The sequence below is a fragment of the Phalacrocorax aristotelis genome, chromosome 2, assembly GCF_949628215.1.
Source record: "Phalacrocorax aristotelis chromosome 2, bGulAri2.1, whole genome shotgun sequence".
Classification (NCBI taxonomy): domain Eukaryota; kingdom Metazoa; phylum Chordata; class Aves; order Suliformes; family Phalacrocoracidae; genus Phalacrocorax; species Phalacrocorax aristotelis.
Genome location: NC_134277.1, coordinates 26068344 through 26083946, shown reverse-complemented (window position 1 = coordinate 26083946; position 15603 = coordinate 26068344). Strand labels below are relative to the sequence as shown.

Sequence of the window (15603 nt, the reverse complement as noted above, 5' to 3'; positions counted from 1 at the left end):
ATACAGAAGTATTATACCTGAAAACACCTAATTCTTCCTTTTCAGAAAATGTGAGTTTGTCTTTTGACCTTAAATGGCCCTTAACAAAACGCTAACCAGTCATGTACTTTGTTTTTCCATAAAGAAGCGTTTTCTTGGCAGCAGATGAGAAAAATGGAACTTTTGCTTCAGAAACGTGGATTACTTAGGTTAATGACATCATCTAGTGCTGGCTACAACATTCTTCCTAACTCTGATTGCAAACCTTTTTAAGAATTATTTCTTTATTTTTCCCCACCCACTTTTTAATTTATGCTAATTTGATTTTTATTTATGCCATGATATAATGAAAGCAGAGATAATTTTTCATTCTGCAAAGAAGTGAAACATTTTTTGGAAGGCAAAAACTAAGTAGATCCACAACCTATTTATTATACTCTACCTATAAAATATTAATTTTACTTCACATGTTTTAGAGAGAGTCACCAGATCCAAATAAAAGCTATGCATTTTACACAATATATTAAAATGCACAATAAAATATGATCAGAAAATAGTGTGAAACTGTTAAGCCCAACATCTTTTGAAGTGACCAGCTGTTAAGCCTAAAGTAGAAAGAAATCTACTAAGATTCCAGATTTTCTAAATAAATTCTAGTGTCAAGCATGGTTGCACATTGTCTACTTTCTCTGAAGTGTTAAAGCAAAACACCACCACCACCCCCAACATGAACAGAAATTATGAGTTAGAAATGGAAGAGGCAACTAAAAAAAACCCAAAATGTTTCAGATTTTTTTTAAGTCTTTCCCCTTTCAGAATCAGAATGAAATAATTCCTTGTAAATGAAGTAGAAGTTAGCATACAGTATTGCAACTGTCTGAATTGTCAGAAATGGCAAATGAAAGTGACAGCATTTTTAAAATATATTTTAAAGTAATAAAATTAAAAATAAAAGTAATAAAAAAATAATACCTTTGCTATTTCTTCTTCTAATCTTTCTTGGTACTGTTTTTCTAGTGATTGAACAACATCCAGATCATTCTGCATTTCAGTTTCACTAGCAACCTGTAAGAAAACCATGAAATCTCAGATCATGTATTTGTACTTCTATTTCATTAATTCTATGTAATTGTATTTCATTAATTTTAAAAGTTTCAACATGACTGAGATTTTTTCCCTCAATTAGGTTATCTTGATTGCACGCAAATCACATGATTTTGTACCACAACATAAAAGAACTGGGTAAAGGACTGTCTTGTTTCCACTTCAAAATTAATTTTAGAAGTTGAGTTTGCAACAACTGTTCTTCCAGCACTGTTTGAGTTGTCACATGCAGAGAAAAGAGATAAGACAGCAAAGAGTCACAATACAAAACAGCATCACTATTTTTCAAAATGCAGAATTCTTGAGTCAGGTTTCCAGCAGTACTAGGGGAGGAATATATGGAGTCTTTTCCATTTGCATTTGGTTTCTAAGATCTTTGGGTTTACTTTTTCAAAACTTCTTCTAAAAACTCTGCAGTCTATACTTAAAAAGTACTAGGATTTCACTTAAATCACTCTTCTTCCATAACTAGTGTTTAAAGAAAAATCACAATATTTTAAAGACTCGTGAAGAAATCCCAGAATTTGAACACTAATTTTTTCCACTTTAGTAAGAAGTAGCCTAAACCAAATGTTGTTTCAAAGGAGGAAAAAAAAAAATTAAAACCCAGGACCAATAAAACAAGCTTTATTGCTCATAATTTCCAGAAAATTTTTTCAGCAAAATTTAAATCTTTTTCCTCTAACATGGACCATCTAATAGTATAGCATAGTACTAACATGGTAATTACTACACTACTACCAAATAGTAGTCCATATTTCAATTTCATCTTAGAACCTAAAGCATCTAAATTATATTGACCATATGTATATTAGCTGTCAACTGAGTTACACAATACCTCCAGTGCTTCATCTGTTCTTTGCTGATGAAGATCTTCAGTGCACTTCACTTCCCTGAAGACTTCTTTTAGCTTTATTTGTGAATCTGTAGATACACTAAAAAGGTAAAAGAAGCAGAGGGAGGGGAAAAAAAATAATCAATATTTCAATGTAACTTTTTTCTCTATTCAAATATGTATTATATGAATACACATATACATTATATCTATTTAAAGACCAATAACTGCAAATATTTTCCTCAGAACACACCTTTCCTGGTGCCAGTAATTTCATATGCTTGACTTTATAATTCATCTGCCTTCCAAACGCTAGCTTTTCCTCTCAATATAACACATCTTAACACCAGTTTTGCCAAGGACCTCACAATTTACTTTTAAAGCTACCCGAGAATATTTTGTTCTTAATAACTATACACAGTTAAGATGAAGACAAAACCGCCTGTTTGAATCATTAAGATATGAGAGAAAGCAGAATGGCTATGTGTATGAAGCCATAAAAACACCTAGAAAATGGTTATATTTATTTTGATTCTCTTAAATTGATGCTTATCAACAGATGCAACATTTGCCTTCTTGTGTTCTATAGATGAGGCATACACATGAAAAGAGTAAGAAATCCAACATGATTCATTTTATATTTAGATAACAACATGCTGAATGATACTCAGAGACTGTCTTCTCTAACATAACTGCTCTATATATTCAGAGTGCTAGAAATCAGTAAAAACCAAAACAACGCCACATACCACCAAAACTCCAGCTCCCCCTTCACTACATACTGAAGAAGACTTAATGGAAATACATTGCCAAAAGGATAAGATACAGTATCAAACTACCTAAAAAGAAAAAAACCCCTGTATCTCCTTCTGTATTTGTGATCTGCTACAACAAAGACACAAATCTCTTGCTAAAAGAGAGAGTACAAAATAGATTAAGTTAGAAGATAAATTTATTGTCTGTGAGACTTACAATCTTAACTACACTAGGGTTTTACAGAGGCCATGAAGATTCTTTTGCTCAAATCTGAATGCTGGTTTAGATAACCCTGAAAAGGAGTCCAGAATGGTAATTTTATAAAACTTGTGACATTTTTACCTACGAATAGTAATCCATTACTTTTAGCATTCATGTTTAATTTGATTAATGAACACTAGCAACCGATTTCCTCTTTTTTCTTTTCTTATGTTACAATATGATACACCACCAGAGGAAAATGTCCCCAAAAATTTCCTAGGCTTGGCCACAGCTATATACTCCTCCTTAGATCTTAGTTTAAAAGATGCAGCAACAAACCAGGTATGGAGACTGAGTATGTAACAGATCATTCAATAGGTTACTGACCACACCATTAAAAGACTCATCTTGAGGCTTGAGATGTAATGAGACAGACCTCCATACCAGGTTATTAGAAAACAATTTATGGACTGATCTAGGAACTTTTCCTGTAAAATTCCAGTTTCATTTTAATGTTTAAAACCTGAACTTCAGGTATGAGAGCTAGAAGAATGCAAACGTTAATAGGAAATATCTTCTCTATTCTGTTAGCTTATAATACCGATAATCGCTCTAAATGCTCATTAAATATGCATTAAATTAGTTTTGAGTATTGTAGGTGAATAGTTATCATGGACTAAATCAGAACACTAACTACCCGTTTAAAAATAATTCCAAAATCGTACATGAATATTTATAACTTGTCCTGGCTAACACACATACAGCAATATACAGTTTCACAAAATGCATTTTGAAAATGCTCACAGCTTGTATTTTTTTTAAAAAGGATTAAAAAGTAATTAATTAAGAAGCCATACAATCACTTAAAACTCAGCCCAGGCTAATAAATGTGTACTGGTTCTACAAGGCGGATAGTGGAAAACAATGACATACAGCCTTAGTCTTAGAGATGCATAAATGTCTGCAGCACTTGGACCTCTCACTCACCTCAAAACAAGTACACACAAATATTAATTAGTGTGAGGAAAAACAAATTGGTTACTTTACTTGCTACTTCCAAGACTAGAAATATATTTTAAGGAATGAAAGGAAAACTTTTTGAAAGATAGAAAAACACAGATTGCTAGAGAACAGGCTGTAATCAAACAATAAGGGAAAAACAGCTGTTGGCTTCTGATGGGTCACGGTTGAAGGAAAATACTTTTATCTTAATTTCTCTCTGCTTCTAAGGATTTATCCTACCACAGTACTTTTGTTTTTTAAGAGAGTACCATGGTACATATATAAAATATTTAAATTTCTAGAAACATCTAGACAATTTTCCCCTTTTCTTAGTAGTATTTTCTACTGCCACTGTGTACACCTGTTTCCCTTTTACAGTCGGGCACTGGTCTGACTAACAAACCCTCATAGTTCTCTCTCACAGAAGGCAGATTCAGATGAAAGAAGAATGCAGAGAAATTGAGTGGCTTTGCAGTATAGTAAATGAAACAAAAAGAAGGAATACAAGGGTCAAAAATGGCAGAACAGGAAACCAGAGATGACACTGAACAGAGCACAGTCAAAAGCACCCACCACTCATTGAACACATCCAAGGAGGCAGTGAAAGAATCGGAACAGCAGGAGGCTCCACAGTTGTCAGGAACCCCCCAAGGCACCTGCAACTCTCTCAGGTTTGAATGGCCACAGTAGTCAGGGCCAGGAGGAGGCCAGTGAGTGTGTCCATGGCCCATGACTTGGTGAAAGCCAGAATGTGTTAAGTGGACCTCAACTCTGCCACAAACTTTGCTACATATCATCCCAGACAATCTTCAATTTCATGCAACTATGCTACATGAGATATAGAGCATATTGCCTGGAATTTCAAGGGTTAAAAGTGGTCTGTTGAGTTTGAAATTTTGAAATTACTGCTAAAAAGCACATATATATCAAATTATATTTATGCATTATTCTAATTACAAAATCTTCCTCTATTAACTATTAAAATGTAATAAATTCTGAATGCTGCATCTTCATGTCATTTCTTCATAACACCCTTAACAACTCTTGAAGGAACAGACCAACATAGGAGTAATATGTTTATAAAGAATTTCTCAAATTCTGTAGTAAAACATGTAGCTTTACACAAATGGTTATCTGAAGCACTTCTTTTTATACACAGTGCAAAGTTATAAGCATTAAAGAACTGATTAATACCTCATGTGGTCACAGGATGCCCCAGCACTCTGAAGCTTATCCTGCATATGGACAATCTCTGTAGTGTACCTCTCTTCACTTTCTTTCAGCTGCTGTTGGAAATAGGACCGGATGTGCTCCAGTTCTTGAGCATGCTGTTCTTCAAGTTGTGTTTTAAGGTTCTGTATCTCCTTCAAAAAGTATTCTTGAACCTTAGGATCTACATGTAGGTTATTTGAAGGGGAGGGGGAATAAATTACATTAGCATAAATTAACTCTTTCCCAGGTTGTTAGCAGTGATGGACTGAAAATTAGTTAAGTAGTTAAGAATTTCTTTTGATATCGTATCAACTACTTTTCCATAACAAATAACTATAACTTAATCTTCCATTTTGCAAAACTATATTTGATAGGGGTAACAGAACTTTAACTGTGGAAAACTGAAAAAGAACAAAACTGTTTCACAGAATATAATTCCAAAATATTTTAGAGATTTAAGAAAATCAGAGTATCATACTGCAAAATCTGCAAAAATCTCTTATGTGCTTCAAGTTGTAGTAAGCTATGAATCAGTTAAAATTTAAAGTCATTGTCTTTCTCTCTCTCTGAACACAAACACACACATTAAATACAGCATATGCATCTTTTTACCCATTAGACCCTGTGAAGACGTCTGCAGACATTCCTTTCTTATTTCCAGATTACTAGGTTCCTCCTCCTTCCTCCTTTCTGAAGACAGCCATGGTTCTTTGACCTAAAAAAAAAATCAAGTAAATACAAATTACAACAATTTGTCTAGCAATAATGCAAAAATATTAATTGTAATTATAAACATATAAGAAAAATTGGTGGTCAATGCATAAGAGAGTGTAACCAGTGTAAAAACGTTTCATTTTACAGCCTGAATGACTGTATACATTTATAGCTAGTTGACCCAACTGTGCAAAATGTCCACTGTAAATCTCAAACTCCTCTCTGGATATAAACTGTTCAGTTATAATACCCGAAACTCCAAGAAGGAGAGGAAGACACTAATACCCTGCACAGGTCCAAGATGCAGTTTTCACATACAAATTTTTTTTTTTTTGTACATGTATACCCATCAAGACATTTGACTATATCTCTAGATATAATTGGTTAAAGTACTCTATTTAATACATGGAAGTACCTAACTCCATATTTACTGATAAAATTTGTCTTTAGGAGTCCCTGAGATGAGCGCAAAAGTTTGGAACAAGGAAGACAACCTTGGTGGAGGAGGATCAGGTTAGCGAACAATTTAGTGGTGCCTGATGGGATACACCAAGGAGAGCTGAGGGAGCTTGTCTATGCTATTGTGAGGCCATTCTCAATTATCTTTCAAAGGTCATGGTGACTGAAGGAGGTTTCTGAGGACTAGATAAAAGCACTCCTACCTTCGAGAAAGAAGGAAGATTTGAGGAACTATAGGCAAGTCAACCTCACTTTGACCTCTGGGAAGGCGACAGAGCAAATAATCCTGGAAACCATTTCCAAACACAGGAAGCCGAGAAGATACTCCATTTGGGAGTAGTTAGTACGGATTTATGAAGGGGATATCATACCTGGCCAACCTTTCAACACCATCTCCCATTACATGCCCAAAGACAAACTTTTGAAGAATGGGGATGGAGAGGCCAACTGAAAACTGGCTGAGCTGCTGGGCTCAAAAGGTTGTGATCAGTGGCACAAAATCCAGTTGGAAGCCAATAACTAGTGGTGTACATAATGGGTCAATACTGGACCAATACAAGTCCTCGTTGGACTTGATGATCCTAGAGGTCCTCTCCAACCTTAATGATTCTATGATATTCAAAATTCAGATGGATACAGTCCTGGGCAACCTCCTCTAGCTGACTCTGCTTTGTTCAAGGGGTTGAATTAAATTCCAGATGTGCCTTCTAACCTCAGCCATTCCATGATTCTGTGACACTGGTAGCAGCCTTCTCCACTCTCCATCAAATCCTTGCCTTGCTCTGCCACTCAACCAGGATACATAAGCACAATTTCAAACACATTCTTTGATCATCCAGAGGGAATTCATGCAACGGAGAAAATTCAAATGCTCGTACACTCATATGCTACAAAACGTTTACCTGCTTACAATCCTTCATCAGCTGTGTTTGAAGGGCTTTCAGCCTACTGTATTCTTCCATTATCTTGTGTAGAAGTGCATCCATACGCTCTTGCACAGCTAAATTACACAGATAACCAGGGACTTTTAAAAAAAATGAAATCATTTTACCATAAATTTTAATATAGTGAATTGTTCACAAGTTCACCACTGAAAAACTACCTCATAAATATTACATATTATTGAAACAAGTGAGGTTCCTTCCAAATTTTGGATGGATTTTTATATAGTATTGGTATATAAGATTTTTTTGCTAGAGCTGCTAGCTTCTTCTACAAAAGGAGGTGGGAAGAAAAACCCAACATTTTTTCACTGATTTCCACTATAATGACAACAGCACAAGAAAATAGTTATAATAAAAAATAAAAGTGGTTCAGAATAGTGAGGAAATCTCCAAAGCAGCTATTTAGGCTCATTAATCAGAACATGAAAAACTAATGGCATAATTGTCAGTCTGAAATACTTGAAATGGTTTTTTGTTTGTTTGTGGTTTTGTTGTTGTTGTTGTTGTTTTTTAACCAGCATGATAGTACAATGCCATTACCTTGAGCTTGACCTCTGTGTATTGGTAATTCTACACCCAGTTTTTCTCTCACAGCAGCAGGTCTATGGAAAATATCCTGTTCCCTGTCGCCAACTTCTACAGCAGCTGAAGAATGTTCATTCTGATTGTCACACAAAACCTGCACAACAAATGAAACAAAGGAAAATAAAACAGTGAAGAACTGTTTATTAATTTATCAATCACAATTCACAAAGAAAATAAGAAAAATGGTGGCAGGAATGTAGTATTTTGTGCATATTATCTTCTGTGAAAATGATGGCATAGATGTTCTGTGGAGTCACAAGAACCTAGACAATCTCCAAAACTCCTGATAAAAGAAACAAGTATGGGAAGACTTTTCAGCTATAACATAAATACATGCATGTTGGCATGACTATTTAATTTGAAACTGCCCAGTATTAAAATCTTGCATAGAAAGGCCTCCTTTATTAATGTTGAAAGCAAATTTACATTGTAAATGTCTCATTCTCTTAAACTGCAATTTTACTTGGAAGAAGGATTCCCTATGACAGAAATTTGTCTCTTTTTAGAGATTACAATTCATCTTGTTCTTAAGTACTGAACAAATAAGATAAAAGGCAGAAGAAAACTCAAGTAAATCAGAAACAGAATGCCTCATGTTTGTTGGTGCTGTGTGGCCAGCAGAATAGCTGCCATATTTACAATGAGTAGGCAAACAGAAGATTTATCCATATCATTTCTGAAGATAAATGATACTTGAAAAGAAAATTGGCCTGCACAGAGCACACAGTGGGATTCTTTATTTAAAGATTTTGGGATCAATAGACACCAAATTCGACTTACAAAAGTAAAATCATAATTTCTCCAAAATCTCAACATGGAATCATACAGATTGGCAGCGTTCTTCCCAGCAATGAAACAACTAATGCCAAAGACTCTCATTCAGCTGCTGCTTTCTATGAGCTATCATGGAGACCTGCTTAATCTCTCCTATGCTGGCTCTAAAGTAAAAAAGTTCAGCTACCCACTTTTCCAAAAAGGTGTTCAATAAAGTCTAGCAAAGAAGGAAAAAAAAAACCACCAGAAAAACCAACCATTTGAAGTATTTTAAACTGGAAAACCATGGCTTATGAGTGACGAAAGTAACTTAACTTATCCAGAAATAAGTTTAACAAGTAACTTGATTGCCTGTCAAAAGCTCTTGTAAGGGCCATTGATTCCTAGTAGTCTACAAAAGGGATATAGCAAAATAATATTATGGTGGCTGATACTAGAACAGAAACTAAAACAAACTTCTAGTTTTGACTATAATATTTAATTACTGAAAACAATATAGACAGCAAGTTTGGTAGATTCTTAGACACTTTTAAATCTCTGAAAGATATGCTGCAGCTAAGAAAGAAATGACTGCCTTACTGCAGATGAGAGAGTGATGCCCTGCATGTCAATATATGCATGACATCAGACCCCTGTTAAATCAAGAACTTATAGCCAGAGACATACAGAAAGAAAAAAAATGCTTCCAGACTAGTAGACGTAAGACAAACATTACACAGAAGATCAAGACTAAGTATAAGACAGAATAATTGCCTGGACAAGGACATAAAAGAGTTTAGGGGAAAAAAAAATACAAAACCCCTTGCAATGCTGTTTTGGAAGACCAGGTTTAGCAGTCTCTATTTGGAGATCAATGCAAAAAGAAAAGCTGCAAAGAAAACCTGTTAAAAATGGTGTAGAAAACTATGATGACTTAGTGTACACATAATCTTTTGTTTTCAAAATTTCCATTTTAAAAAAGACTCTTCGTTAAGTCTTACCTGACCAAACCTAGAACATTCCTCAGTTACAGCTTCATTCAGTTTTTCTATAAGTCTTTCTGCAGATTTGACTTCATCATCTATGAACACAAATTATTCATATTATTTTTAAACACTATATGCACAACAACTTTTTAAAGGCTTGATTTTCTGCCTCAGTGAGGGTGCCTCTTCAGCTCTTAGAAAGGCATATTTTTTTTGTTCCCCTCTTTTTGTTCCACCACACAGAGATTCAATTGTTATGGTAGAACTGCGTGTTCAAAAGGAGTAAGCTCTAAGAAATGGCTTTGGGTGTTAGTAAGCTCTAGAAAGATCAAACTTTACAGAAAAATACTGGAGGGGAAAGAACTTATGCCAAAAAATTACACATGGGCAAATCATGGAATGACAGAAAAAGTAGGGATAGAAAACCAGCATGGTAACATAAAAGCTCACTGAGGCAAAAAGTAGTAGCGAAGTAGTAGTAACAAAGCAGCTTATTTAATGTGGGCAGGGAGCCAATGCAGGAATTCAAAGAACAGAGAATGAAACAAGCCCAAAAATATTTTGCTGATGCATTTGCTTATTATTTCAGTAAGGAATACAACTTTATAGGTGAAAATATTATATAGTTCTTTACAATTAATTGTCCTAATACAAATAACAAAACATGAGTTGCAATATTTCCTATTCCTTTTCTTTTTATATTACCATTAGTTCTGGTTGAGTGGTTTTGTTGTTTTTTTTTAAGTACCCGAGTAATAGACTATTCGTAATGGGTAAATAATTTGGTGCAAAAACACTTCAAAATGTTCTGCAAAAGCAATTTATTGGACAGCTACATGCACAAACTCTTGTGCTTGTTTTCTTTTAAAGACACTGTTTTTCAAATCAAGAGCTTCAGTCCCTTCTGGTCAAGTTACCTGCTTGTTGAATTTTCAAGGTCTGGAGCTCCAGCTGGTGCATTTTTTTAAGATCATTCATCTCTTGTAGGTGACTACGTACAAGCTCCTCTTTAAGACTGCAAAGTGCACTCTCTTTTTCTGCTTTCAAGTACTCACGAACTTGGTCTACATGAGCTGAATAAATCAGTGATAGGCAAATGCGCTGTGCTTCCATCTGTAGCTGTAGATCAGTCTTTATATAAAAACAAACACATGTTACAAGAAGTGAGAAATAAGAAAACAAATATGTCCCATCTTTACAAATTTCAGAAATTAATAATGTGTTGAATGGAATGCTGCATGTATGGTATGCATTAGGTAAATTTAAATATATACAGTTCAGAAAACTGAATTGTAACCAAATAGTATGTCACTTCTTCAGCTGAAAATAAAAACTGAACTAAAATCAACATAACTCGGTATGCTTCCATTCCTATTTTGCAGCAATAAAACCCCAATGAATTTTATCCCAATGAAGAGAAAGCGATATCACTACCAATAAGTTCAGACAGTTCACTCCAAATACAGAAAAAAGACTGTGTTAAAAGCAGACCTTAAAAACATTGATTTCCAAGGCTTGTAGTTCTAGTCTGCTCTTCTGGGGATGTTATTACTAAAGCAAAAACATGTTTAGGATATGCCAATAATGAGCTATTTAGAGTCCAAGTTTGAAAAGGTTTTTAGACACCTCTGGACCATAATGATTTTTTAGTTCTATAGCAGTAAAGTACCAGAACTTTATCACATCCTCATTAAAAAAAAAAAACATTATACATCTGTAGCTCTCTTCTATAATCTCACAATGTGGCTTTAGTTGTGATTTTATTTCTTAGAAAATGAATTAATTACAATGTGACATGAAATTAGGCAGTGGTGGTATTAGTTCACTGTTAGGTGGATTTTTAGACATGAAAAAAAGCAAATTGTTAACATTATTTCTACAGAAAACTTAGTTGCATACTTCTTGCAGCATACTATTCAACTTCATCACTGTATATAAATTTAAAACCAAAATTATGATTCCAGTACCTAATTAAATACTGGTAATTCAATACTTAGCTATTTTTATTGGCAAACAGCAATCCTTTCCATACCATCTGCAATTCATTTAAAATACAAAAAAATACAAGCAAAATTTGTCCAGCAAAATTTGTCCAGCAAAATGTAGAGATTGGTTAGAATCACATGATAGACATCTTCACATACTTCTCACACTCACATCCAGATATATTTCTTAAGAAGTGATAACAGCATTTTGATAATGGAAGGTTAGTATTTCACAAGATGAAAGATGACTGAGAAGTCAAGAGCTTCATTATCTCTTTACATTGTTCGAACGAGCACTTAGAAAACTGAAAAGCTAGTCACAGATTAAAAAATTATGTCCTGATTCAGTTTTCACCCAAATTAAATTAGTGAAATGCTATATCGAAGCATGAAGTACTCTAGATGTGTTGTCCTTACCTTTTGTTGTTGTTGTCGATTTAATTAAATGTAAGAGAAGAGTATTTGTTTCACTGAAAAATACCATCCTCATACACACTGACTATGGTTATCATTCTGGTCATTTCAACCACTGGCCACACTGCCACAGACATATGACCACACACCTGTACTTTAAAGGAGCTAACAGGAAAAATATGATGCAAATTTCTAAGTGCAAGTTCCTACAAATTTTCATAGGTAAATTATTTTCCATACTGCTTTATGTAACGTACCTGTTCTGATTTTAAGGCATCCACTTGCTGCTGAAGATTATTATTTTCGCTCTGTGTAATGGATATTAATGATATTTCATCTGTCAGGCTGTCTGTCATCCCATGCAAATGTTCTACAAGAGACTGCTGTTCTCGTTTCAATATTTGCTGAACATCCTTTCTTTTTGTTACCTCATGACTGGTATCTTTATCCAAACCCAGATTTCCTCTTACATTTATTCCTTCATCAATTTTATTCTCTGGACCAGGGGTTTCATCTCTACTTTCAGATGCTGGAGCAGCAGTCTTTAGAGCTTTTCCTTTAGAGCATTTTGTCTTAGGGTCATTACTACTACTATTTCCTCTCTGAGCATGGCTAATTATGACTTCTAGTTCTCTACATTTTGCTAGAACTTGTTCTTTCTCATCTTTTAAGGATTTGACTTTTTCATTTAAATGACAAATTTCACTATGCTTTGACTTCAACTGTTCAGAGAGATCAGAAAGTCTCAGGGATAATTCCAGTTTCTCACGCTGCGTGACCTCAAGCTTTTCCATAAGTTCTGTCGCGTCTTTCTCAGTAACTTCTCCAGCCTCAAATGTGTCTGCCCTAGACACCTTTATTTCTGTACTCCCTTCAAAACCAGAAGTTTTAGTTTTAAATAAAACTGGTCTACTGCTTTGCAAGTGAAGTTTTTCATTCAGAGCTTTGAGATTGTTTTTATATTCAGTTTCCTGCTTATTCTTGTTCTCTTCCAACTCAGTTTTTGCCTTCAGAAGGCTTGCATATTCTTTCTGCAGCTCTTTATAATTAGCTTCAAGTTTTCTCTCAGTAAATGAAAAGGCACACTTCTGCCTTTCAGTATCCTCTTGGAGTTGACCATTTTGGTTTTTAAGTTGCTCATTTTCAGTAATCAGCTTTTCTATTCTTTTTTGCAAGTCCAAAATTTCTGACCTAAAGCTAGCACTGTTATTAAAAATGACATCTTCTTCAGAGCTTACCAACATACATTTTAATTTCTCTTCCAGAATTTTGTTTTCCCCCTTAAGAAGGTTATTTTGTGTTTCAAGTTCTGAACATTTTTTTTGAAGGTTATCTTCTCTCTCCCTCATCTGTTCCTGCATCAATGTGGTTTTAAGCTGCAGCTCTTGAATTTCTTGTTCAAGGGTACCTTTTTCTTTTTCCTCTTGCCTAAGCACTTCAATCTCCTTCTGCAGCTCATGGATCTGAAGTGTCATTTCTTCAGACTGAGACTTTACAACAGACTCCTGTAAATCTTTTAGATTTGAAATCTCTAACATCAACTGATTTTGCTTTGTGATTAAGTCATCCTTTTCATACTGCATGGCTTCTATCTTGTGACTCATTTCATTTTGCACCTCATCTAACTGCTGTTTATGCTGCATATTCAAGTTGTCTTTAAGGCTTTCCATGTTCACCATGTGCTCTTTTTGTAAGTCTTCTTTAAGTCTGGAAAGCTCCTCTTCATGACTAAACAGAAGCTTTGTTCTCAGCCTCTCTAGTTCTGATTCTTGAGATTCTGCCATCCTGTCCAAAACTGCATCCTTCTCCCTTTCTAGCATTTCAAGTTTTATTTTGTAATTTGTGACTTCTGCCTCATGTTTTAATTCCAATTCCTTCCTAAATTCAGAGGCAGAAGCCAGCTGAGTTTTTAAATCTTCAATCACAAACTGGTATTTTTCAGCTTCATTCAATCTACATTCCATATCCACTATAGTTTGTTTGGCTCTTTGAACCTGCTCTCTTGAAAAATTCAATTCTTGGAAAAGATCTTCAATTTGAGTTTGTTGAAAAGACTTCTCTGCTGCAATAACTTCCATTTGTTGTGACAATTCTTGCTTTATTTTTTCCCTTTCATTATCAGCACCTTGCAATTTCATATTCAATTCTTTAATTTTAATATTCATTAAATGCATTTGATCTTTATTAACATTCTCATTTGAACATAGACTTGAAGTTTTCTCCAATTCTACTTTTTGTTGCAAAAGACGCTGTTCTATTTCCATCGCATGTTGCTTAATTAATTCTTGCTTCATTTGTACAATCTGCCGGCCATGCATTTCATCTAATTCAGCCTGAAGTTGTGCCAGTCTTCTTTGTGTCTCCAATTCCATTCTTTGCACAATGTCAGCTTCAGACTGACTGTCTTTGTAACATCGTTTCTGCAATTCTTCCACAGTTCCCATTAATTGTTTTATTTCATCAGAACACTGTCTTTCTTTCTGTTTGTAGGTGGTAAGTTCAACTCTCATATTACTCATCTCCTGGTTCTTTAGAGAAATCTGTTCTTTCAATTCTTCAAGTAAGTTACTGACATCTGATAATTTTTCCTTAAGCTGAAATGAACTTTTTTCTTCTTCTCGAAGTTTTGCTTCCAGCTTTTCAACTAATGCTGCATTTTCTTGTAGTTTACTCAAATCTTCTCCCTCATTTTTGTGTTTTTCCTTTAAAAAATTAGCAAAACCATACCCTTATTTTTAGTTCATTATCTGAATATGTAAGCATTTATAGACTTAGCTATTTAAACACAATGCCTTTCTTTAGAAGGCTAGTGATCATTTATAAGAACTAAGTATAAATTATTTGTTGAACTCATTTGAAGGTTTACTGTACCTTTGGAAAAAGTGACAATCCCTGCTCCCTCGCCTCCCTCCAGAAAAAACACCCAATCAAACAGACAAAAAACCCACCCATCACTTCCATTTTTTCCAGTTGTGCTCAGATACTTCAAAAACAAAAATAAATTTGGTGCAATCCACTGAAAACTTTGCCTCTTGTTACTTTTAATGACATCTGAATTTTTTACGTACTTCTAAGATGTTTTCCATGAAGGATAATTAAAATAAGACAGAAAAGATCGTTAAGTGGTTATTTTAAATTCTTTTTACAAAATAATGTCATATAATGAAAGAATTCTAATATACAGTACAGTTTCATCATTTGTTGTAAATATTTGTTCAATTCTTTTAAAACATATATAATACTGACATAAAAATTTAAACTATACACATAGTATGTGTTAGTTAACAGTAGCAGTCTTAAAAACTTAAAATATTTGTACGCATTATATGCAGCACACTCACAATCTGTGCTTTGGCCCTTAAATTTCAAAGGAATAAAATCCTGAAAAGAAAAAGAAATTAGGAAAAGAGTTCTTTCTAGTAAAGAACGTACCAATTCATATGTTGTGATTTTATCTTGAAGATGTGTTATCTGCATTTCACATTCTTCATTCTTTTTCTGATAATTCTTCAGCAGACATTCTTTTTCTTCTAGCTGCTGCTGATGTGAAAGTATCTGTTGCTTGGCTTGCAATAGATCAGCAGCTGTGCAACTATGGCTGGTGTTCCTTAGGGCTTCACTTGCCTGCAACTTGAATGTTAAGAAAAATAAAGCCTAAAATACTTCAACTTTTT

General features: G+C 34.3%; 1 protein-coding gene across 8 annotated transcripts in view; it reads right to left on the bottom strand.

Moving 5' to 3' along the window:
• AKAP9 (A-kinase anchoring protein 9) overlaps positions 1–15603 on the bottom strand; it is a 120814-nt gene that overhangs the window by 58237 nt on the left and 46974 nt on the right. For 4 of the 8 annotated variants that reach the window (XM_075082806.1, XM_075082808.1, XM_075082809.1 and 1 more), the window contains 10 exons: positions 15362–15559; positions 12187–14631; positions 10448–10661; positions 9546–9625; positions 7747–7885; positions 7165–7286; positions 5702–5804; positions 5072–5270; positions 1922–2018; positions 952–1044 (listed from right to left, as the gene is read on the bottom strand). In XM_075082806.1, the coding sequence (XP_074938907.1) occupies positions 952–1044; positions 1922–2018; positions 5072–5270; positions 5702–5804; positions 7165–7286; positions 7747–7885; positions 9546–9625; positions 10448–10661; positions 12187–14631; positions 15362–15559 (3690 nt within the window). The remainder of the gene's footprint in view (positions 1–951; positions 1045–1921; positions 2019–5071; positions 5271–5701; positions 5805–7164; positions 7287–7746; positions 7886–9545; positions 9626–10447; positions 10662–12186; positions 14632–15361; positions 15560–15603) is intronic. The other 4 variants (XM_075082807.1, XM_075082810.1, XM_075082811.1 and 1 more) reach the window with 1 other exon arrangement.